At 53.5% G+C, this 24,597-nt stretch overlaps 2 protein-coding genes across 5 annotated transcripts in view; one reads left to right on the top strand and one right to left on the bottom strand.

Moving 5' to 3' along the window:
* On the top strand, positions 1-14,469 carry scap (SREBF chaperone). Its single transcript, XM_057046413.1, has 23 exons — positions 1-157; positions 2,799-2,999; positions 4,842-4,962; positions 5,208-5,365; positions 5,593-5,813; positions 6,379-6,484; positions 6,567-6,739; positions 7,103-7,229; positions 8,015-8,127; positions 8,200-8,294; positions 8,399-8,497; positions 8,586-8,798; positions 8,878-9,263; positions 9,342-9,491; positions 10,430-10,631; positions 10,700-10,815; positions 10,888-11,434; positions 11,519-11,604; positions 11,699-11,781; positions 11,858-12,024; positions 12,097-12,177; positions 12,263-12,469; positions 12,544-14,469. Exons 2-23 carry the CDS (start codon positions 2,878-2,880, stop codon positions 12,787-12,789), a joined length of 3,819 nt encoding a protein of 1,272 aa, XP_056902393.1. The 5' UTR covers positions 1-157; positions 2,799-2,877; the 3' UTR covers positions 12,790-14,469.
* The window catches only part of ptpn23a (protein tyrosine phosphatase, non-receptor type 23, a), a 10,426-nt gene continuing 295 nt past the window's right edge, over positions 14,467-24,597 (bottom strand). The window contains exons 1-25 of one of the 4 annotated variants that reach the window (XM_057046411.1): positions 24,519-24,537; positions 23,247-23,321; positions 22,857-22,984; positions 22,671-22,747; positions 22,398-22,447; positions 22,107-22,238; positions 21,946-22,026; positions 21,737-21,868; positions 21,620-21,667; positions 21,349-21,405; positions 21,217-21,275; positions 21,033-21,112; positions 20,812-20,926; positions 20,681-20,746; positions 20,437-20,582; positions 20,044-20,361; positions 19,815-19,969; positions 19,415-19,746; positions 16,931-19,340; positions 16,534-16,718; positions 16,355-16,459; positions 16,092-16,230; positions 15,904-16,011; positions 15,512-15,538; positions 14,467-15,418 (exon numbers count right to left, since the gene is read on the bottom strand). In XM_057046411.1, coding sequence (XP_056902391.1) covers positions 14,852-15,418; positions 15,512-15,538; positions 15,904-16,011; positions 16,092-16,230; positions 16,355-16,459; positions 16,534-16,718; positions 16,931-19,340; positions 19,415-19,746; positions 19,815-19,969; positions 20,044-20,361; positions 20,437-20,582; positions 20,681-20,746; positions 20,812-20,926; positions 21,033-21,112; positions 21,217-21,275; positions 21,349-21,405; positions 21,620-21,667; positions 21,737-21,868; positions 21,946-22,026; positions 22,107-22,238; positions 22,398-22,447; positions 22,671-22,747; positions 22,857-22,894 — 5,427 coding nt within the window. In that variant the 5' untranslated portion in view covers positions 22,895-22,984; positions 23,247-23,321; positions 24,519-24,537 and the 3' untranslated portion in view covers positions 14,467-14,851. Of the gene's footprint in view, positions 15,419-15,511; positions 15,539-15,903; positions 16,012-16,091; positions 16,231-16,354; positions 16,460-16,533; positions 16,719-16,930; positions 19,341-19,414; positions 19,747-19,814; positions 19,970-20,043; positions 20,362-20,436; positions 20,583-20,680; positions 20,747-20,811; positions 20,927-21,032; positions 21,113-21,216; positions 21,276-21,348; positions 21,406-21,619; positions 21,668-21,736; positions 21,869-21,945; positions 22,027-22,106; positions 22,239-22,397; positions 22,448-22,670; positions 22,748-22,856; positions 22,985-23,197; positions 23,322-24,518; positions 24,538-24,597 lie in introns of those variants that run through there. The other 3 variants (XM_057046409.1, XM_057046412.1, XM_057046410.1) reach the window with 3 other exon arrangements.

The raw sequence follows: 24,597 nt of genomic DNA on the forward strand, positions 1-24,597 counted from the left end.
ACAACCAGAATGTTGGAAACAGTTCCGGCATGAGAGCATCACCAAGTTAGCGCCGCTGCTTCTCTGCCACCCTCCAACAAGAGAATAACGCCGAGGGAACGACTCGAGAAATCCGCGTTAACCACGACGCCTGGGGAATCTTTGGAGGTTTACCAAGGCAAGTGTTGTGCACGATGTTAGCAAATGCTAACGGCGTTAGTTAGCTCCACCGCGGAGTGAAGCGTGGGGAGCCGCGGGTGATGTCTAATGACCCGGCTCCCCGGTGTCGTTGCATTCATGGCAGCGAGGTCTTAGGGGCTGGGCGGTTTGAAAGCTTGAAATTCGCCAACTAAGCTGCTCTGTAATCTAATGCGCCACGATGCTAACCAAGCTAACCTAGGCTACATCTTGTACTTAAAGCGTGGTTGGGTGCAAAGTGTATTGCTGCTTCCAAGACGTTAAACTTGAATTTGTGAAACCCAGCCTTTGTGTCATACAACAACCACAATAGTTGTCGTTTCGTCAGTTTTCGGTGTGTTTTCAAGCGTTGTCATCGTGGAGCCGGTTAAGTTCATTGAGTGGATCTATTGCTCGGATGATGCTAGGTGCTTGAGCTAACCTTTAGCTTGCTGCTACTGTATTTACAATTTCTTTGTAATTGTGCTGCTACTGCTGGAGATCAGTTGTAATTAACATTAGCAAACCAGTGTTTTCATCAAGTTGTGTAGTTTAAAACATCTTCAGTAACTTAAGATGAATGTTGGAAGCCTGTGTGGTTGGAGCCAGCAGTGATATTTTGGAGCCAACAGTCCTTTTTATGGGTGAGCAGGGCAGATTCTGAGGATAACTTTAGCTAGCGGTGCTCCCTGAGCTGGTGACAGAGACAATTAAACAGGCAGCGGCTGCTTTTTTAGACGCCCCATGAAAAGTTTAGAATAAATAGATGGTGTAGATGCGCCTAATGCAGCTATTTATTCTTTCTGCTGGACAGCAGTTCTGCCGCTTCACCTTCGTGCTCATGTTTAACGTGAAATAACTCTACATTAAATGGATGTGATGCTCAACTCAGAGGCTTCGTCGGACGTGGTTGCACCATCCCAGCTGCTGATGTTGCAACACTGTTGCATCACCCTCTCAGGTGTCCTCCCTCTCATGTCTTCACCTTCTCACATCCTCACCCTCTCACGTCTTCACCCTCTCATGTGTCCACCCTCTCACGTCTTCACCCTATCATGTGTCCCCCCTCTCATGTGTCCACCCTCTCACGTCTTCACCCTCTCATGTGCTCACCCTCTCATGTGTCCACCCTCTCATGTGCTCACCCTCTCATGTGTCCACCCTCTCAGGTGTCCCCCCTCTCATGTGTCCCCCCTCTCAGGTATCCACCCTCTCATGTGTCCCCCCTCTCAGGTGTCCACCCTCTCAGGTGTCCCCCCTCTCAGGTGTCCCCCCTCTCAGGTGTCCACCCTCTCATGTGTCCCCCCTCTCAGGTGTCCACCCTCTCATGTGTCCACCCTCTCAGGTGTCCACCCTCTCATGACTAGAAGCAGCAGTAAGTTGGACTTCAAGCTTCCCAGTGAGGGCGAGTTTTGGTGATGTCCAACTGTGGATGGTGACAGGAAGTTACTGATTGACAGCCTGGTCCCTCTGTCCCTCTGTCCCGCTCGTCCCTGCACTTCCAGCAGGACTGGTGGCGTCTCTGTGGAGCAGCTTTTAATGCTGGGGCAGGGACGTGGACACGGCCTGAAGCTGCTGGAGCGTTTGTGGACCATGGACTTCTCAGTGACATGCTGTGACAGGTGTTGATGTCCTGCCTGCTAGGTCCTGTCCTCCAGCATGCCTTTGGAGCCCTGCAGCCCAGCGGGTGGGGGTCTTGGGCTGCCCCGGGAGGAGGTCCACTGGCCTTTAGGGGCCGTTGTTCAGACGGGGCTGCAGCTTAACTCCTCACTGACCTCTGCTCTGATTGAGTGTGTGTGTGTGTGGTGTGTGTGTGTGTGTGGGGGGGGGGGGGGTAATAGACCACTCATTGTTGGATTATTCCTGCTCAGCACAAATCACTGCAGACGCATGTTTGTGGTGAAGACCCTGAGCTCTTCGCTTTAGTTTAATCACACCGTTCTCGTCCACATGAAGACGACCTGATGACATCACATGTTCACTTTGTCCTGCTGAATGTCTCCTTCAGCCCCCCCCAGGACAAAAGTGAGCATGTGAGGGTGGGGGGTGGGGCTGCTGAAGGTCCCCGTCAGTCCTGCTGACATGTCAATGTCTCAACACACTGTGACATACTGGACTCTTTATGGGCTGTGAGTGGGGGAGGAAGGGGGGGTGGCTTCAGGCCTCCTGATCCCCCCCCCCCATCAATCCTGCTCGCTGAGATTCTGTTCTGAGTTGGACCTGAAGTCTGCTGGTGATCCGGTTCTCAGATCTTTTCTGCTCCTCTTTTACTGGTGAATGAGGTGTGTGTGTGTGTGTGGGGGGGTGGGGGGGGGGGGGGGCTGTAGGGGGGTGGGGGGGGGCTGTAGGGGCCGTCTGAGGTGGACTGGAAACACACCAGTCTCATTGTGAACGACACGTGCACCAACTGCCGGAGCGTTTCAGGGTGGAGAGGACAGAACCTCCCTCTGAGATGGAACTTCTTCCACACAGATGTGAAGTCATATTCCAGGAAACACACCCCGCTGGTGGGGGGCGGTGGGGGGTGGGGGGGGCGCACACAGCCGCCACCTGTGTGACTGTTGTGTTGTCGCTTTATCACGCTGGTGCCCGATCAAACAAACGAGCAGTTTTGTTTAACTTGGACCTCCGTGTCCCCGCAGGTCGCCGGATGTCCCGCGGCGCTCTGCCCTCAGCCGCGCTCTTCGTCCTGATGGCCGGGAGTTGACCGCCTCCCCCAGGATGACGCTGCGCGAGCAGCTGCGAGAGAAGATCTCGGCGGCGTTCTACCGCCACGGGCTGCTGTGTGCCTCCTACCCGGTACCCATCATCCTCTTCACCTCCGCCAGCATCCTCACCTGCTGGTAGGTTCAGTGTGTGCAGATCCCATCACAGACGTCCTGCACCTTCACTCTGCTCTCAACCAACCTTAGAAACAGAAATAAGACCGTTACTGAGGCAGGAAGTAGCTGGCGGCGCCCACGTGACCAGGGGCAACACCCGAGTGTTGCCCAACTGCCCCCTTCTCTTGCCAGAGCAGCCGTCTGTGGCGTCTTATCAGCTCCAGCTGCCTCCGTGGTTGCTGCTTTTATGACTCAGCCTGAAGGTGTTTGTAGCTCCGCCCTGTCTAAACCTGGGGGCGGGGCCAGGTGAGCTGCCGCTGGAACAGGAGCCTGAGTTAAAGACAGGAAGAGGTCCAATTACTGGGCAGCAGAGACAATTACACAGATCCATCTGCACACACACACACACACACACACACCACACACACACACTCTCACACACACCCACTGATGTAGGAGACAAACATCCACTTAACACACACACCTTCTGCTCTTGAGGGGAGGACACGGGTCAGAGAGTTTAGATTATTAAGCCATTGTGGAGCCACTGCAGCGGGCTGAAATGTATACACAGGAGCTGCGTGATGTCCTCGGAGCACCTCACAGTGGGGGGGCGCCAATGGGACCAGTGACCACCAATGGGACCAGTGACCACCACCGCCACCCGGGGGGGGGGAAGATGTTGGAAACGGGGATATCAGAGGCATTGGTGGAGCAGAGGGGCTGTGAGAAAATGGCCCTGTGAGAATGGGAGGCCTGTCCTGGTCCATCTGCCTGGTGGGAGGGGGGCACCTCCACACAAAAGAGGCCTTTGTGGATGTACAGTGACCTTGGAGAGGGAGGGGGGCAGAGGAGGGAAGGGGGGGGAGATGTGGCGTTTAGGTAAGGCAAAAAAATATGTAATGACAAAGCGCCAACCCAGAAGTGTCTGCGTGGAAGCTGATAGGATCATTGATCAGTATTGGTGACAGCAGGACGTGTGCGCAGGTGATCGCCTCTAATCAAACACAAACATTGATCTCTCACACAGTTTAGACGTTTACCCACATTTAGGCCAAAATAACTTGATTTTAGCTGACCTACAAGTTTAGGACGACAATCGGCAACATCAACGCTGCTTCAGTGAGAGAGCCGTGGGGACACGTGGGGACATGGGGACACTGGACATGAGGACACTGGACATGAGGAAACCTAGCCGAACAGTTTCAGTCTGAGCTCGGGGACGTTCCAGCGCCAGCATTCCTGTCAGGATTGTGGTTAAACTGGAATGAGCTGTATGTCTGTCAATGCTTTGACATGGTTAAACATGAACAGTGAGCAGAAAACAGGTATTTCTAATCTCTAATACACACTCACACACACACACACACACACACACACACACACACACACACACACACCACACACACACACACACAGTAGCCACACCTCGTGCTTGGTTCGTCTGAAAGCTTCATCTGTTAGCTGGCTGTCACGGTTGCCCAACAGTGTTTCAAAAAGAACGTGCCCTTTCTAACACACACACACACACACACACACACACACAGGGAGTGGGTGGTTTGGCGCTGAAAGGGAACTTGTTTCACAGTTCACACCCATGGTTTTTCTCATGGCTTCACCTGGGAAATGACCTACGGCCTCACATCTCCTGCAGCTGTTTTCAGGAAGCACAGGAGTGATTTGGGAAACGTTGACGTGTGTTTCTGGAAGTGAGGAATGAGTGTGGCTCCTGTGTGGCCTCTTTCCTCTCCTCTGTGTCTAAATGAACAGTCCATCTTCTCCACACAGCTCTGACATGTCCCAGGTCTTTCATATCTGACTGTACTCTCTGACCTTGCCCCCCCCCCCTTGCTTCTCCTCCAGTTATCCTCTGCTGAGGCTGCCCCTGCCCGGGACTGGCCCCGTGGAGTTCACCACAGGGGTACGAGACTACGGCGTCCCTTCAGAGGAACCTCTAGGAGAGCTGGGAGAGCGGCCTGAATGGGTAGGAGACCCTTCTCACGCACACCCGTCTCAGAAGGAGCCCAGAGCTGGGACGGTTTTGACCTCCCCGCTCTGACCCACATGCAGACAGACTGGTTCCACTCTAACAATAGAGGCTCATAAATAATGAGTGTCAGTAACAGGTGGAGCAGGAGCTTTCATTTCCTGGGAGCCCCTGAGAACCCACGCACAGTTGTTGTCTTTCTGGATGAGTAACTAACAAGTTTGTGGGTCTGTGTCCTGTAGTACCGGGGCCCTCCGGTCGCCTACATCCAGCAGGTGCTGGTGAAGGCGGCCGTGTCCCCGTGGGACAGCAGCCTGGTGCCGGTGGATGTTTTTCGGTCCCCCCTGAGCCGAGCTTTCAGCCTGCTGGAGGAGATCCGTAACCACATCCACTCTGACAGGTAACATTTCTGCCTTACTGCAACACGGGCCTCGGTCCAGTTGAGGAGGTTCTGGTATGGCAGTGGCCTCCCACAGTCCAAACACAGAGAGAGTCACAGTATCAGATTCAGCAGCTCTTAAACAGTTTAAAGTCAAAGACAGAAACGAGCCAGAGGTCCGACTCAGGGCGTGTGTAACCTCCGATGCTTGGTTCTTGTCCCCGCCTCCCTCTCCTGTCCCCTCTCAGTTCTGGGTCTCGCAGTCTGGAGTCCCTGTGTCTCCAGGTGACCGACCTGTTTCCAGGACTGCGGCGGATGCAGTCGGTGCTGCCTGAGCACGGCTGCCTGCTTCTTTCCCCTGGAAACTATTGGCAGAACCAGCGGGAGCTGTTTGACTCGGATCCCGACCTCCTGAAGACCATCCAGAAACACGAACCAAAGGGCTTACACACATCGGCCACGCTGCGAGGTACAGCCGGGGCTCACCACCTCTCTGTTTCAGTCCATTTCTGCTCAATGTTCCCGAACAAACGGGCCAGACAGGGAGCCTGGACCTGTGTGTAAATCTGAAGAGTCATATGAACGTATTCTGTCATCAGTGAGTAGGTTTAGGAAATGCAGCGAGTGGAGAATTAGCAGTACCAGGCAGCTAAGCTGCTTCCACAGCCACAGAGAACAGGCGTTTTCATTTCATGGGCTTGTAATAATGTTTTTTCTGTCAAATGTTGCCCACTGACACAGTGAACCAAAGCCCTCTTAACTCCTGGCCAAAGCCCTCTTAACATTCTGCCACTGGTTTGCAGCTCAGCTGATTTAGACGTGTTGCACAAACTGGGCCTCCAGATAGACTCGGGTGGAGCTGGTGGAGGTCTGGCAGAGTTGAGTGAAATATGTCCCCACAGACCACCCACCTCCAGTTTATACCTGACACTAGACAACCAGTATGAGATGAGGAGTGATTAGAATCTGGATCATTAACACTGAATGGAACACACGTGAGCATGGTGTGTGTTTGTGTGTGTGCGTCTGCTCAGATGTGCTGTTCGGGGTCCCCGGGAAGCACACCGGGGTCAGTCACTACAACAGGAAGAGGGTTGTGACGTACACCATCACCATTGTGCTGTCCCGATACAACGCTGGGTGAGTGACGGCTAAATAAAAGCTCCCCTCGGTCCTTTCGCAGCAGGTCTCAGTGAGTTGCTGACGGTATTCCTGTATTCAGGTTCCTGGGCAGCCTGCGGGCCCGTCTAAAGCAGCTCCATCCATCGGCGAACTGCAGCCTCCGGGACGACCACATGGTTCACGTCCACTTCAAGGAGGAGATCGGCATCGCGGAGCTCATCCCCCTCGTCACCACCTACATCATCCTTTTCGCCTACATCTACTTCTCCACGCGTGAGTGCGGCCGTGCGCTCCGCGTGACTCTAATCTCAGCCGTCCTCACTCACACCTGCCCTCGTGTGAGCTGGCGTGCATGTGTGCCGAGGTTGTTCCTGTCCGAGGGATAATCCTCCCGCAGGAACACGGTACGCCGCTGTAAGACGGCCCTCGGCCCCTCGCCACTGCAAACATGGGGAAGCTCATTAGATTAGTCAGCTCTTGTTATTTGGGCTCACGTGGCCAAAAAAAACTGGATTTTGTCATTTTAAGACTGAGAAGTTTTATTGTTTATTAAAAACGGACTGAATTATCCGATCATTTGAGGTTCAGACCAAGTCTGGTGCAGTAACGATCCTCTTTGATGGTTCCTGTCTGCAGGTAAGATCGACATGGTGAAGTCAAAGTGGGGTCTGGCGCTGGCTGCCGTGGTAACGGTCCTCAGCTCTCTGCTCATGTCTGTGGGCCTCTGTACGCTCTTTGGACTCACACCGACACTCAACGGAGGGTAAGACCGACTGGCTGCACCTGCAGGTGGCTGGTTCCAGCTGCAACTGGAGCGTTTTGAGATGAACTGGTCACACTGATCTGAGAACTGTTACACAATTTTGGAGTGTATTTTAGATCGATGAGTGTCGGAGAATCCTTTTATCTATGAATAGAAATGCAGGAATAGAATGCATCATATTTTAGCCGCGGACCCGTTTGAGTCTGTTCTGATCTCACGTCTTTTGTTGACTCCCATAAATGGGTCAACCCGGTTTTATCCTGATCTTTTTTTTATCTTGTTCACGGAACGACAAGGACAGATATCATCGCGCAGTCCTACACACACGCAGGCTCGTCGACCTCCCAGTGCCTCTGCTTTGACCTTTCATGGATTTGTGTTAATGTTTACTGCGGGCAGGCTAAAGGGAAGCGGGGGTGTGGATACTGGTGGGGCTCCCGGGTGGGCGGGGATTCCACATGTTGATGTCCAATCGCTCGAGAACAGCCTAAAAAGCCGACCTCGTGGCGTGATGGCGGTAACGCGGCGTTGGCCCGCTGAGCGTGGTCGTCAGCTCTGCTTTTACTGGGCGTGTTTGCTCAAGTCACACGTGTGTCGGCTGCTCCTGTGTTTGTTCCTGACCTGTTGACTCTCCTGTGACCTGCTGCTGCAGCTCTTCTCCCACACAAGCTTATCTGCTTTTATATCAGTAATTCTTGGCAGAGAATTGTCAAATATTTAGTCACCATTTGAGGTGGTGCTGTTTAGTTTTCAAAGATCTAATCCCATTTCCTCCGCTTCCCTAGGGAGATCTTCCCATACCTGGTGGTGGTGATCGGTCTGGAGAACGTCTTGGTCCTCACCAAGTCTGTGGTGTCCACTCCCGTCGACCTGGAGGTCAAACTCCGCATCGCTCAGGGTAAAACCGATGTGTGAGACCTCCTCCTTTGATCGCCCGTCACAAATCCGCGTTTCTCTCGTTTGTGTGCAGGTCTTAGTAATGAGAGCTGGTCTATCATGAAGAACATGGCCACTGAGCTGTGCATCATCCTGATTGGATACTTTACCCTGGTTCCAGCTATCCAGGTATTGCCAACGTCTCATCTCTGACTGGACAAAGACAAAAAGTTTCCTTTTCCTCTTTATGCAGATGTGGGATTTGCACAATCCGGAATTCTTTCTGTTTTCAGGAGTTCTGTCTGTTTGCTGTCGTGGGGCTGGTGTCCGACTTCTTCCTGCAGATGTTTTTCTTCACCACGGTTCTTTCCATCGACATCCGGCGGATGGAGGTGAGGCCCCTCCTGCCCCCGCACACGCTGCACCCACGTTTTATCCTTGAAAATACAAACGCTGTGTTCCTGAACTTCCTCCCCTCAGCTGGCCGACTTGAACCGCCGCCTGCCTGCAGAAGCCGGGCTCCCCCCGCACAAGCCGGGCCCTCTGCGTCCGCGCGACGTCCCCCCGCCCCCACGACCCTCTCCCCACACCATCACCCTGCAGACACCGGCCTTCAGGACCCTGAGGCTCCCCAAGAGGCTGCGTGTGGTTTATTTCCTGGCCCACACACGCCTGGCCCAGCGCATCATCATGGTCAGTGTTGGCCCGCATCCCCCCCCCCTTCCCGTCGTTGGCGTTTAACTATTCTCACCTCATCTGGTCGCTCCATCAGGCGGGCACAGTCATCTGGATTGGGATCCTCGTCTATACTGACCCGGCTGGAATACGCACCTACCTGGCTGCACAGGTCTCCGAGCAGAGCCCCCTGGAAGATCCGGGCGCTGGCGGTCTCCCCCCTCACTTGGGAGTGGCGCCTGTCTTCAGCAGAGACGACCCCAAGAGCACCCTCAGCATCCACCCGGCACCAGACCCAACCCCCTTACCTGACAACCAGTCGGAGGGACACCACGGTTCTGCCAGAGCGGGCCTGCACCCCCAGGCCTCCCCCACCGTTCCTCAGATCAGCTGGAGCGCCGAGGACGAGGAGGGCTGGAGGAGGCTGTCGTTCAGGCACTGGCCTTCGCTCTTCAGCTACTACAACATCACCTTGGCCAAGAGGTGCGTCACCTCGGGCAGGTTCGAGTCCGCCTGGATCTGGATCCTGCCCGCTTTCACTTCCCGTCTGTCACGTTTCAGGTACATCAGCATCCTGCCCGTCATTCCCGTCACCGTTCACTTGAGCCCCCAGGAGGCCGTTGAGACGCGCCATCCTCAGGACACCCGGCACCCTCCTCCCCCCATCCCCAAACTGCCCGCTGACCTGCAGACAGACCTGACCCTCTACAAGTCAGTACTCCCTCTTCTGTCTGTTCGCCACAAAATCTGAGTCCAAACACACAACTGAGAGGCAACGCTGCACATGTGTGTACAGGAGAAGAGGCCAAATAAATAATGTTTTGGCCTTTATGTTGTCTGACTGCAGAATAAGAGCGTCAGTGTCCCTATTTTACTGCTTTTTATTTCAAAGCCAGGAAAAGTTGTCTGCGGGTTTATTGCCGACTGTGTCAAATGTCTCTGGACTGATTGTTATCTTTAAAATCTTTAGAGATAAAGGAAAAAGAACGGTCCCTGCCGGACTGGGACAGCTGTTTGTTTTGTTTTGTAACCAGATTGGTGGTGAAACCAAACATGACTTCAGCTCATATCCAGCTCAGCCTTTTCATTATGATGGTTCTGTCTTTTAATGAGATTCTAATCTTGAACAGGATAAATCCATTAGAGAAAACGAGATTACGGTTTAAAGATTTTCTTGGTGCATAACATCTCCCCCTAGTGGTGCTATTGACAAATAGCTGCACCTCTCTATACAAAGGATTTAAACAGCTGATTGAGTTAGTGTTGCCAGGCAGGTGGTTCTTTATTCATCCTGACTGCCTGGCTTTGCGTACACTTCGTGTTTATCTATCGTTAAAATGAACGTAGTTTAGCACTGCGGAAGGTGCCGAGCTCACCTTGAGAGCCGAGGTTCCTCTTTGAACGGCAGATATGGAGGCTATCAGCTGAAATCAGGGCAAGGTCACGGCCTTGGCTGAGGAGGAAGAGTTTACTGCGTGTTTGGGCGACCTTGAGGCAGGAAGAAGGCCGACGCGATAAGTTCCGCTCGCTCGCGTCACGGCCGGGTTATTGTTTACTGGCGTAAACAGACGTGGATGGAATGGAAGCGTGACAACAACAACAGAAAAGCTGACATTTTATTGAGCGTTGACGTGTTCCCTCCCAACCAGGGTGGCGGCTCTGGGCCTGGCTGCGGGGGTCCTGCTGGTTCTGCTGCTTTTCTGTCTTTACCGGGTTCTCTGCCCACGGAACTACGGCCAGAACGGAGCGGCTCACGGCCGAAGGCGGCGGGGGGACCTCCCCTGTGACGACTACGGCTACTCGCCCCCCGTCAGTGAGATCTCCCCTCTGCTGCTGAGGGGCCACAGCATGGTGAGGAAGGAAATACATTCACAAACCGTCCTGGGTGTTGTCTCATTTCTGTTGATCCTGTCCTGCAGGACATCGAGTGTCTGGCCAGCGACGGGATGCTGCTGGCGAGCTGCTGCCTGGCCGGACAGATTCGGGTCTGGGACGCCCAGACTGGCGACTGCCTGACCGTCATCCCCAACAACAGGTGAGAACCTCCCACTGTGGGCAGATTGGGGGCTGGGTCAGGTTTAGGATCGCCTCCCTCTCTGTTCCCCAGGCTGAGGCGGAGCAGCAGCAGTGGCTGCTGGGAGCAGCGGGACGGCTGGGACAGCCTGAGCGCCACCACAGATTCAGAATTCTTCGCCTCCGAGTCGGGATGTAATTCCCTGGTTTGCGACGACCTGTCGGAGGAGGACGGCCGCCCTGTGAGGCGCCGCTCCACCCCCACCCGCCCGACGCTCTTCACCGACCAGCCCGACCTCACCCCCCTCATCGACACCAACTTCGCTTCCCAGCCGCCCTCCCACTTCTCCTCCCCACTCAGGGGGGGCTTTGACTTCGGAGGCCTGGTGGAGCGAGCCTACATGGAGCACGAACCCCCCTCGCCCTCCACCTACGCGTCTCCGTCCTCCAACTCCTCCACGCCGCCATCGGCAGCGCCGCTTCAGAGGAGCCCCAGCTCAGGGGACGCGACCACATTCCTGAGCCCAGAGAAAAGCTCTGTGGGGGGGGGACAAGTCACGCCGGACTGGGAGAGTTCAGTTTGGGCCATGGAGCTGAGAGGGAACCTGATAGCTGCTGGGAGGAGCAGCGGGAAACTGGAGGTGCGTCACTTATTCAGTCGTTTCCTGACCTGCTGAGAAAATCAAAGCATTGGTTTAGTGGTGATTGACGTCTGTTGGCTGCAGCTGTGGGACGCAGCGGAAGGATCGTTACGCTGCAGTAACGAAGACGGAACTTCCGGGATCACAGCTCTGGCCTTCCTCAACAACAGGTGACCTCCTGCTGGGAGCCATGAATGGATCGGTTTGCTCAGGTGGAGCCAGATTAACGCCCCCGCATCTCTGTCACTCGCTCTCCCTCCTCAGAATCGTCGCAGCTCGACTCAACGGATCTCTGGATTTCTTCACCGTGGAGATCAACAAGCCTCCCTGCCTGCTGCAGTACAGAGGTAGGAGGAACCGTCCCTAAGGTTGCTCGATAAACCTGGACAGGTCGGGGGAAAACTGCGTGTTCTCCTCGTTCAGGCGGTCCTGGGAGGGGCAGCGTTCCGCTGTCCCCGTGTTACAGCAGCGAGGACGTGATCAGCTGCCAGCTGACGCGCTCGGTGCAGTGTGCTCACCAAAAGCCCATCACGGTGCTGCGAGCGGCAGCGGGCAGGGTCGTGACCGGCAGCCAGGACCACACCGTCCGGGTAAGGACGTCTACAGGGGTGGTGGGACGAGGAGCAGGACAGGAAACGCCACTTCTTCTTCTGCTGTTTCAGATTTACCGCCTGGAGGATTCCTGTTGTCTCTTCACGCTGCAGGGTCACTCCGGAGGAATCACAGCCATCTACATAGACCAGGTCGGCTTCCTGTCTCACAGTAACGGCACCAGCAAATGAATACGGTCAGATGTGGACGTGACGTTTTCATTGTTGGTCCCAACAGACGATGGGTCTGGCGAGCGGCGGGCAAGACGGCGCCATCTGCCTGTGGGATGTGCTGACGGGCAGCCGCGTCAGCCACGTTTACGGGCACCGAGGCGACGTCACCTCCCTGGTTTGCACCACTTCCTGCGTCATCAGCTCAGGGTTGGACGACCTCATCTGCATCTGGGACCGGAGCACCGGGATCAAACTCTACTCCATACAGCAGGTAGGTCTGGAGCGGCCAATCACAGAGGAGCATCTGCTGCCGTGGTTTTGAAGGTTCTTCTGTGTTGTGACCAGGACGTAGGCTGCGGCGCCAGCCTGGGGGTCATCTCGGAGTCTCTGCTGGTGACGGGGGGCCAGGGCTGCGTCTCCTTCTGGGACCTGAACTTCGGCGACCTGCTGCAGACGGTGTACCTGGGCCAGAGCAGCGACGGGCAGGGCGTGCGCCAGCTGCTGGTGCTGGACAACGCCGCCATTGTCTGCGATTTTGGCAGCGAGCTCAGCCTGGTTTACGTCCCGTCGGTGCTGGAGAAACTGGACTGACGAGTCTCTGCTGGTGAACGTTTTCACGGTGACGTTCAGACTGTTTCTTTTTTGTGGAGATCCTTCAGTAGCAGAACAGAAGTGCTGGAAGGTGACGGACCATCGACAAAGACTCTGACCAGAATCAGCCACTGTGTGCTCGCGCGGCCCTTTATGCTGCTGATAAACCCCGCCCCCTTATTTTTCCAATATTCCCGCTGCGACCCGTTGCCACGGAGACCCTGATGGCGTGACGAGGTGCTGCGCAGTAAACGTGAGAACAACGCCGTTGTGAGAACTGATGATTACTGTAAATCCTCTAGCGGAGGGTGTTTTTATATGTAATAAATCTATTATTTATTAGTGGTAACAGTTTTGAATAACTTGATGTGTTTAATTCCTGCTCCTGAGTACAGAAAACAAGTCGGGACAGTTGTGACGAATATCCAACAAAAACTGTCTAACTTTCACGTTTCAAGAAGAGAAATTAGATCACATTTTCTAATCTGCACTTCCCAGAGAGAAAATCCGAGAAAATCCCGGCTCTAATCCTCCATATTCAGACAGTAAAAAGCGACGCGGTCTCCCAATGGTTGGAACTGGAAACACTGGGAAGGTTGTTGGGATTCTAGGACGACTGGTGCTGCTGCTGCTCTGTGGTTTTGGCTTCCTTTGCCCTTCGATAACTTTAACTTCTGTCAGAACGGAGGTCCGTTTGAGTCGATGCACTTTCTTAACACTGTTTTAACTTTTGCTCGCCGTTGCCGTAGTGACGAGTTGGACACCGTCACTCTGGATGATGAGCGATAGCGACGACTCCCCCCGTAGCAGGTGACTATCCATATTTTGTTTGGGGGGGGGGGGGGATTGAACTAATAATGTGAGTTAGAGTATTTGCAACAGTAAAGGTGAACCCTGAAGATTTGGTCAGGCCTCGCCGGGCTCCCCCTGCTGGTCAGTGCCTGAGCTACACCTGCTGTGAAAGACTGTAGCGACCCTCTAATCTGCTGAATGTAATCCCAGAAACCCCAAACATTGCAAGCGTTCCGCCGCAGACACCGACCCGCGCTCGCCAACATCATTAACGCCACCAACGCTGAAAGGAGCAGGTCAAAGGTCGCTCTGCTCGCCCTAACAGCGTTTAGGTTTAAGAGAGGCTGCGTCACAGGTCAGACACGCGGCCTCCTCAACTTTAAGTTATTTACTTTGTTGTTTGGGTAGTAAAATATTTGTGAAGACATTAGAAACTGGCAGTTTTAGGTGTTTTTGTCTGTGGATTAAACAGGTTTGGGAGCAATTCTAAATGTTTGATGTTCACTGGTTTCACTCTTAAAGCCGACCATCTCTGTAATGCTAAGCTAAACCGCTAATATTGGTGTAACGTTGACATTCCTAAACTTAAATTTAGAATTCCTTTTTTTTTTTTTTAACATGCTGCATGTAAACCTAAGAGCTGGAGGAGGATCTTGTTAAACTGTGACGGGTGTGAACAGCGAGGTAAAGGTGTTGCCCCAGAAGAAACAGGTCCTAACATTCCTGTACATCATATCAGACCTTAATAGCGGCCTTGCTCACGTGGGCGGGCTGAACAGAGGCTCCTCCCACCGCCTCCCTCCATGGTTGTAGGAGGGCGGGAAAATGTTTTGTAGTGACAGAATTTTTACTAATTTTCAAATAAAGAGGCTTTGATACCGCAAATAATCTGTCTGTTGAATTTATTATTTTTTTTACATTAGTGACCATTTCTCAAACAATCTAAGATATTTACAGACGGAGGATATTAGAGGCGTGGATTAGTTTACTGCTGTTACCGTGACGACAGAGCCTACCTTCAGAGCTCCTCTGGTTCTGCATTAAGCCATTAAAATGAGGTGGACAAACTGGAGTGCATGCTGGGAGAAGCTCAGCTGGAAGTACAACCCTCCGTCCACCAGGAAGGTAAACAAAAAAAATAAAGCAGGAGAAATTAAAGACGAGTGCATAGTGACATCATCGCGAAGCCCACACCCGCCCGCCGCTGGCCAGTTGTTTACCCGAGGACGCTAAAATGTCTTCACTGAATCTGGTGGCGAGCCCGTGTCTGTCAGTGCTTGCCGAGGCTCCACAGGGGGTCCAGGCTGCTGAGGGGGTCGTCTTCGTCCTCACCTCGGGTCCTGTGGAGACCCTGACCCTCGGCCGGCTGCAGGAAGTTCTGCTTGGTCACCCGCTGCTTCCCTTTCCCCCCTCCCTCCATGGAGAAGGCCTCGGGGGTGAGCGTTGCCAGGAGCTCCAGTGACGACGGGGCCGGCGCCGCGGAGGGGGGGCAGACGGTGGACATTGCCTCCGAGAGCGGCTGATGGTTGGGTGCAGGCAGCGGCGGCGTGGCGCAGGGTGGGCTGGCCTCCAGCCCGTTGGGCGGCGAGGAGGGAGGACAATCGGTTGGAGAGGCAAGAGGGGGACTGAAGGAGGAAGGGGGGTGTGGATCGGTGGCAGGGCAGGGGTACATGAGGGCATCGAGGTCAGTTAAAGTGGCGCCTCCCGGCTCCTCCGCAGCAGAGTCAGTGGCGCTCGGCGGACGGATGCTGAGCTTGGCGATGGTGGCCTGGATGGAGCTGATGGGCATGTCGCCCCCCAGGACCAGGTCCTGCTGGGACTCCGGCCTGGAGTATGGCTAAACATGGAGAGAGGCAAACAGTCAGAAGCACGTCAACAGGACGTCACGGTCATCTGCATCACATCTGCTCTGACAAGTGGAAAAAGGTACCTCGTCTGAGCAGAACTCGTAGAATTCCTTCAGAACGAGCAGGTGAGCAGCATAGGAACAAACACAAACTAGTCAATTTTACACCTTAGACCAGATTCAGAAAAATGAAACTGAAATTTGTTCTGGAATTATGAATCCAGTGTGCAACGACTGATATGCCCATGTGGTGAGAACAACAATCCCAAGAATGGACTCTTTTCCAGCGGTAGATGAGTTCAAAGACGAGTATTGGAAGTATTTTATACAGCTAAAGTATGAGATTATAACCGGCACGTACATTTCTGTAGGAGCAACAAGCTAACAGCCATGGAGGGGACCTGGCTCAGGGTTTACACCAGCTAGATACAGAACAGAAACCAGCACACTGCCCTGTGTGTGTGTGTGTGTGTGACCTTTGTGGCTGCACTGTTCTTGCTGCAGGTGGCGGTCGTGATGCCGTGTCGCTGAAGAACCTGCTCGGCATGTTTCAGCACAGCTTCGTAGCAGAACTTCAGGTGGAGCTAAAAACGCCAGAATATTTACATCAGCGTCTGTAATGTCACATGACAACCCCCCCTTGCCCCCCCCCCAGCTAGCCCACCTTCTCCTGCAGCATGTTCTTCCTCTGCTGTCTCATCTTCTTCACCAGCAGAGGAAGATCTGGGATCCCGTTTCCAGCCTCCAGCTCCTGCAGGGCGGCGTACAGCAGGCAGAAGGCGCCGGTGCGCCCCACCCCTGAGCTGCAACACGGACCAGAGTTTGGTTAAAAAAGGTTCTTTGACTCCATCAAAGAGTAAATAAATGACTCCTGGTGTAAACAGGAAGTGTGAGTGGTGCAGTCCGGGACACGGCCTGAACACTCACCTGCAGTGCACCACCACAGGTGTGTGTAAGGGCCTCTGGTGGAGATAATGTCCATGGACCTCCTGGATGAAGTGCAGAAGGTTGCTCTTGCTGTCGGGGAGACCCCTGAAGACAAACGAGGATTCAAACATCATCAGCCGATGCAGAAGCTCCGCCCACAACGCAAACATGCCACTCACAACTCGGGCCACGAGGTGAACTGCAGGTGGACGACGGTGCGTTTCAGGCTCTGGTCGCGGTACTGAAGGCTGATCATGCGCTCCACGTGTGTGGCCGTTGACTTCTGCGTGGTCAGGCTGAGCGTGATTGGCCCCTGAGAGAGCTGCTGGCCGCGCTCCGTCGGGAAGTAGCGCACGACCTTCCCCTGAGAGTTCAATAAAAGGACCGAGACGTGTGAATATTGAAGGAAAACGCTTCACTCAACACGGCTCTCTGGTGGATTCGTTTCTCTCTACGTCAACCAGATATAACAGTTTACTTTCAAACCGCCGCTACTCGGATTCCAGCCAGCAGGGGGCAGTAATCCCAGAGGGGCGCTGAAGGGAATAAAGTGAACAAACAACCCGAACAGCGCACCTTCTCCAGCTCCAGCTCCGACACCAGCATGACCACCAGCGACACCTTCTGCTCGTACACCATCAGCCAGAAGTCGGCGGCGGTGCCGGTGAGCGGCGCCTGAGTGGCGATGAGACGCGGGCAGTACGGCGACAGGTCTTCCACGTAGCTGGCGTTGATGTAGTCGTCCTTGCCGGACTGCAGCACGACGCGGTTGACGTCGTACGGCATGACGTCGTGGTGGCGGTTCTTCATGGTGTAGCAGCGAGCGATGGCGATGGACAGCTGCCGGGCGTCTTTCTCCTGTTGGTCCTGGAGCTCTTTCCAGCGGGCGTCCAGCACCGACAGACCGCCCTCCTTCTCCGACGGGTGTTCCAGGGAGTTGACCTGGGATCTGTAGCGCTCCAGGTCGCCGTGGAGACGGGCTACCCGCTCTGGAGCTTGATACGGGTCCCCCTGGATCAGAAGAACGCCCTGGGTGCTCTTTTTCCGGCGCTCCCCATCCTGCGGGTCAGCTTTGGTGGGCTGGAGGACATTGGTGGGGGCTTTGGTGCCCCCGGGTTGGCTCTCAGGACTGGAGGAGAGGAGATCGTCTGTGCTTGAATTCTGATGCTGGAACAGTGGTGTGGAGGGGGAGGTGGTGGAGGGGGAGGGAAGAGAGCGCGGGCCCGCGTTGGCGGGGGTGGCGGCCGGGGCCGGTCTCTGCTGGGGGTTCAACCCTAAAGAGGCTGGACTGGGAGAGGGCGATGGCGAGGGGGAAGGAGCGGGTGAGGGAGGGACGGCGTTTGGGGACTGACCAGGAGAAGGCTGGATCATGTGCTGGGCAGGAGCAATGTGGGGGCCCAAGGCAGGGCTCTGCTGGGGGGCACTTGGTGGTACATTAGCTGGGAGAGCTGAGGGGTACATGGCTGAAGGCTGTGAAGCTGCAGGCTGGGGCACCAGAGGCTGCTGGGGAATCATCGGAGCCCCCCCAGGATAGCAGACAGCTCCGGAATGTTGGGTCTGAGTCTGAGGTTGGCCGGGCATCCGTATGGGCTGTTGGGGCATGTTTGACACAGGGGGGTGTCCTGGGTGAGGGTGATGTTGGGGAGGTAACACATTGGGGGGCATCTGTGGCAGGGGGGCCCTTTGCAGGTGGGGCTGAGGACCAGGGATCATATGAGGCTGTGAGGCTGGGGGCATCTGTGGGTGCAGGGTGGGGTGGATGTGCTGGCCCGTAGGAGTGGGGTAGTTCTGCGATACTGGGGGCATCGGCTGACTAGTTGGTGGCATGGGCGCTCTTGGACCACCTGGTATCTGCATGTGAGGGTGGGGAGGGATCTGTTGAGCATTAGGAGCCATCTGGATCTGGGGCTGTTGGGGCAACATGTGTTGGGGAAGTCCAGTGGGAGCTTGTTGCCTTGGGTGGGGCAGATAGGCCTGAGGTGCAGGCGGTGCAGGCTGCGAAGTGGGGGTTATTTGTGGGTGTCCCATCTGAGGTGGCCTTGGCATCATCTGAGGAGGTTGCTGGCCTATATAGCCCTGGGGGGCCTGGAAGCCTTGGGGCATCTGAGGACGGGCCTGGAAGCCATTTTGTTGGTGGGGCTGCAGGTGACCTGGAAATGCATGCTGATACTGGGGGGGGGCACCATGCTGAGGGGGCATGTGACCAGGTGGGTAACCCTGTTGGGTCTGGAGAGGGGGCCTCGGACCCGGTTGGTAACCCAGAGGTAACTGTTGCCCACTGGGCTGGGGGTACTGTTGCTGGGGTTGCTTCTGCTGCTGTGGGTGGGGCGGGGGTGTTTGGGCCGGGCCGTGAACGGACATTCCTGGTTGGGGCATAAAGTGGGGATATGCTGCCATCTGCGGGGGCACTGGGTAGCCAGATAGAGCCATCGGGGGAACCGGCTGGTGTGGTGTAGGGGCATAACTGGGAATGGGGGCCTGGATGCTATCAACAGTGGTAGTCGAGGGCCGAACCGGGGCGGGGGCTGCAGGTCTGGGCTGATGCGCTGGAGGCTGATAACCTGGCAAAGTAGACTGGGCTGATAACTGTGGTGGCATCTGGGGGAGAGGACCCCGGTGCAGGGGTCCCTGGAGGCCTGCCGGAAACTGGGCGATCCGTGCTAAAAGTTCTGGAGGAGGAAGGTTGGCAGGGAAACGAGGAAGACCAACCGGAGGAGCACCGGGCCAAGGCAAAGAGCTGCTGCCACCCAGGTTAGCAGCAGGGGGGGGCAGGCTGTCAGGTCCTGGCAGACGAGCAGTGGAGAAGGAGGCCATGTCAGGTGGGAGGCTACGAAGTTCCTCGGGCAGGTCACCTCCTAGAGCCAAAATGGCCGCGCTGAGCTGGGCCAACTCGGGGTCCTCAATGGTTGATTCTATATCAGAAGACTTGGGTTTCAAAGAGGGCTTCGCTGCCGTCGGCCGTGCCGGGGGCTTCTTCTGAAGCTCTCTGTGGAGGCAAGCAGAAATGTCACCATCAACTTTAAGCTCATTAAACTCTGCTTTCACGCGTGTCAGTCTTACTTTTCTAGAATCGGCTTCCTGTCCTCGGCCCTGGTCTGACACAGAGTCTTTGCTCTCTCCAACAGACGTGAAGCTTTGGCCTCCAGGTCCTCGTAGAACTCCTTCCCCTCCTGTGACTTCTTGATCAGGTCCTCGTAGGCCTCATAAGAGCCCACCAGGCCCTGCACGGTGCCGTTCCACTGCTGCTCGGTCTGACTCAGGCCCTTACGGACAGTGGCGTACTGGACGTTGGCCTCGGTGAGCGCCTTCAGGATGTTCTCCTGAGCCGCCAGGTTCTGATCGATGTAAACCTTCAGCTGTTCGTACTTCTTGAGCTGCTCCTCGAAAATGCGCTGGAACGCATAAAACTTGAGGTTAGCTTAGCGGGTCCCTGTAAATGTGGCTCCGAACGGTCGCACACCTTGATGTCTGCCCTCTCGGCGGTGACCAGGGTGGAGGTGATGTCGTCCTGCTGGATGAGATCGCGGAGCTGCTTCTCTAAAGAGCTTCTCTGCTCCCTCATTTCCTGAACTTTACCGAGGATTCGCTTCATACACTGCAGCCCAGCCACTTCCTCTGCAGAAACACACACATACTCAAACTCTCCTTAATGCTACGCATCAACAGCGCTGCTGGTCGAGCGCGCTCACCCTCGCTGAGCTGAGGCCGCGGCAGGGCCTCTTTCAGACTGTCCAGCGGCCCTCCCAGCAGGCGCAGGTTGCTGATGTGCAGGTTCATGGCGCGGTGAAGCTCCGTGTTGGTGAAACTGGCTTTCTCGTGGGCTTCCATGTACTTCTCCAGGTCTCTCCTGATCTCGGCGAGCACCTGAGCCTGAGCGGCAGGGTGCACCTTGCCCGCTGCAGGTCCACAGACCTCCTGGATGGCTCGTTCTCCGGCCTCTTCCTCTTCCAGCACGTCCCTGATCTCCCTCAGCGATGACTCCACATCGGTGAAGACGCCCGACAGCCCTACAGAAGCACGACAGGACACGTTGAGCACAGACGCTTGGCGCGGCTGCACGGAGACGAGTGGTGTCCACCGACCCTGCATGGACTGGATGAGGTTCTTCACAGTGTCTGGGCGGACGCTAAGTGCCGCGCACTTCTCCATCAGGACCGGAGGGATGTGGTTGTACATGTCGAGGTTGTCCACCGACTCGGGCTCCAAGCCCAGAGAGTCCATGAACTGCCTGCAGGACCAGACCAGACGTGTCAGCTCAAGGGAAGCTCTCAGTCATTCCAATATTCATGAGTGGAGAACGAAAGACCGTCAACAATCTCGACTCACTCCAGCGTTTCGTTCTTGCTGTCGATCTTGGCCACAACATCCCGCAGCAGTTTGGCCTTCTCCTCACTGGAAGAGCAGAAAAACACGAGTCACGGAGGTGTTCCTGCACCTGCTGTAAACCAGGGCCGTACCTGTACAGCGAGGAGGCTTCATGAGCAGCCATGGGCACCAGTTTAGCAAACAAGTCTGGACCAGTAACACTGGGATCTGTGGGGTTAACTGGAAGAGCTTTGACCAGTGGAGCGCCTGGAAGAGCAAAAGAAACTGGGGTTACTATCTTTAGCTACATCAAAATGTGCTTCAGTCAATAAAACTTTGGGCATTTAAGATGGTTGAAGATTTATTCTGAGACCTTTGACTGAAGTCAGAGTCTCTAGCGAAGGAACCGACTCGTGATAGATGAAGTCGTTGTCCTTTTTGGCCGAATTACACCTGCGGGTCAAACATCAAGCCTCGTTTTACTGTCCATTCTTTCAGAAGCTTACATGAAATCTATATAATAAAACCATAAAATCCTCAGAAATCGCGTGGCTCACTTTCCCCCGATGACATCCATGGTGAACCTCAGAGCCTCCTGCACGCTGTCGGGCTGACCCTGAGGAGAGGAACCAGGATTAAAGACCAGAAGCAGCAGCAACAGAGGAACATCAGAGGCCCCGCAGGTCTACCTTTGCCAGTTTGATGGCTTCGCTGAGTTTGTCCATAGAGCTCTGCAGATACGCCAGCTGGGACAGACAAAGCGTGATCAGCAAAGCAAACGGCAGGAAAACCAAACAAGGTTTCACCCGGCTTCTTACATTTTGGCAAAGAGAAAGATTTTGACCACTATAAATCATTTCAGACATATGAATTCTTTTATTTAAGGAAATGTAAGGAGTATAAAACTTATATCGATATAAATATGTCGATAAAACCAGTAATAATGAGTTTTTGTCCTACCCGCTCTCCGTACTTCTGCTGTTCTTCAGACTGTTTTCCCATATGAAGCTACAAAAGAAAATCATGTTTAATCACACTCACTCACACACACACACACACACACAGAGAAAGACTCACATGAGCGATAGCAGCAAAGTAGTAGATCTTCATCTGAACCAGTTTCTTCCAGTCTTTCTGGATCTTTCCCAGCATGGACGCCGTCTCAGAGTTTTCCAGAGCTCTGCAGGCCTCTTTGTAATAATCCACCACCTGCAGCAACACCAACAGTCTTAATACCTCCCTTCTGTAGTTCTACAGCCCAAACGTCTCCATGGAAACCAGAGCACCTGAGCACTGATGCGAGCCACTAGGAAACTCTTCCTGTTGTCCAACATGGATTTCTCCAGAAGGCACTCCTGAGCCTGGCCCTGTGGAGGTTAAAGGTTAATCTTTTTCATGTCCTGTTTCCACAGGAACATTTGTGTTCACCTGCACGCGTGAGACCCACCAGCATCAAGTTGATGTTGAGGCTGAGTATCTGGTGGCTCATGTCCACGCTGAAGTTGTGGCTGTAATGATCTCTCAGGTAGGAGAAGGCCCCCGCCGAGCATTGGAAGTGCGTGCAGGACACCTTCATACCCTGGAGAAGCAGCAGAGGGTCAGAGAAGGTCAGAGAGGAGGAGACACATCTGAAGGGCTGTGGATGACGCCACCAGCAGGAGAAAGAAGGCTTTCAATTTTATATGAAGACGAAAAATGCATAAAGTGTGTGTGTGTGTGTGTGTGTGTGTGTGAGCACCTCCTCAGATACTCGGTTGTCCATGGCTCCCAGCATCGAGTGCAGAGCTCCTACGAAGAATAAAATCTGTAAACATAAACGTCTTAAAACAACAACTATGTCTCTGAAGTTTAAAATTCTTCTTCCTGAACTACTCGTGCACATCAGCACCTTCCCGTTCACAGTGGGGCTGCCGGTATCAAAAACTGTATCAGTGATGGTAAATATGAAGGCAGCCCTGCCATGACGGTGGGAAAAGGGCGTGAAAAAGCACAACGTTCATCCTGGACTAACCGAGGTTGTAGAGGATGCAGGCCTGCTCGTAGCTGATGTCATCATGAGAGACTGTTTTTCCAGAGAAGATTTCAGTCCTGCGGCAATCAAAAATAGTCAATAACAACAAATTACTCAGTTACCACAGGAGACAAACACTCAGTATTCAGGCCAACAACAGGACTGAATGTGTGTGTGTGTGTGTACCATGAGATGGGAACAGCAGCCTCCTGGCCTGTTCCCATGGGAACTCGGCTCTGGAGGTAATGCAGCTGGCCAAAGTACTTTCTTAGTGTGCTACAACCCTCGAAATCCCTCGTCACATTTACTGCACTCTGAGACACAGAGACATAGAGAGAGAGAGAGGTCTGGCAGGTCACAAAGGATCTTTGTCAAATTTACCCTTTTTATTATCATACACATAATAGTAGTGTCAGTCCAGTTAGGGCTCATTCTTTCCTCTCTGTCTTTAACTTACAAACATTCATCATCTTATTAATTGTGTTACTGGCTGGTTGCTAGGAACCTTTATTCCTTCATCCACTCACACTTCCTCCAGCATTTCAGTTTTTGATTCCATGGGTTGTGATGGAGTACCTGCCGGAGTGTTTCTAGTTTCTTCAGCTGTTCATTGTAGTTGTCGGGATTCTCTCCATAATTTTTCAGGATGAACTGAGGACCAAATAAAAAGCAGATGAAGAAATCCCAAACACTCAATGCTAAACAAAGAAAAACATCATTTTAACAGTGGAAGCTGTCCAGAATCAGAAACTATCATAAAAACAGAAATCTTTGATCTTTCCACAGGAAAAGAATTTCCCATCATGCTTTGCCAGGTCAGGAAGTGAACAAGCAGCAACACCAACAGACCTTTTACGAACCTTTAGCTCTATCATGATTTTCTACATTTTATTAGGTCTGAAGACGAACGATTACTGAACCACAGCCTTTTTCTGCAGGCCAAAGTTTATTGAGGTGTGTTTTAATAAGACAGGAATCAAACATCTCGTGCTATTCACAAGGAATCAACCTAGGAGGGCAAAGGTCAGCGACTTTATCTGTGGCGTTGGAAAATAGGCCACGAGATAAAAAATTAGGTTTTCACTTGTGTAACGCAAACAACAGCCAAATGCAGTGTGAAAATAAGGCATGCGGTAGTCCTCAGAAGCGTTTCACTAGCACACATTAAAAACACAACTTGTCTTATATGATTAACTAGTGGTGCCAGTTTCTAACTGGAACTCTGACACCAGTTACTCGTGGAATGGAGTAAATGGGACAAACAAGCCATCCTTTCTTTCTTGCAACATCTTAAATTTGGTCTTTTAAACGTGAATGATTTTTGTTGATTCCTTGGACTTATACAGTTGATGTCTTAAAGTTATGCTAAATTGATCAAATGATCATTCTTCCAATAAATTAAAAGCTGAACGTAGCAATTTATCTCACTCCCAAGAGTCACATTTACTAAACTGCAATGCTGTAACATTTAGAATTTCCTCAATCACTTGGTTGGGTCAATATATTTTTCGTCTTTGTGTGGATTTAAGGTGACTTTTGAAGGTTAGTGAAGGCTGCATGTTTCACCTCAGTAACCAGCTTTGGTCAGGTGCGTTTGACAATGAGATCACTTGTTTCCTTCTGCCCTCAATGTGGAGCTAAACTCGCTAAAGTACCAGTATTTACCACTTTCTTCACATCGTTCAGATAGTTGATCGTTTAAAAAGTGAAAAGGTAAACGTAAAGCTAATTAAGAACTTTGATATGAGCTGTTAGCGTCCCACTGCTAATGTTAGCTAGCGTTAGCAAACAAAGGCGGTGGTCAGGGGGGTTTGCCTGGATCAAACATTAGCTAGCTAGCGATCATACCTTCTGGATTGTTCTGTTATACCGTGAAATAGTGCCTGGGAACTTTTATTGTGGACGCCCGTGACTGCTAGCTCGTTAA

This window comes from Takifugu flavidus, chromosome 10 (assembly GCF_003711565.1).
Source record: "Takifugu flavidus isolate HTHZ2018 chromosome 10, ASM371156v2, whole genome shotgun sequence".
NCBI lineage: Eukaryota > Metazoa > Chordata > Actinopteri > Tetraodontiformes > Tetraodontidae > Takifugu > Takifugu flavidus.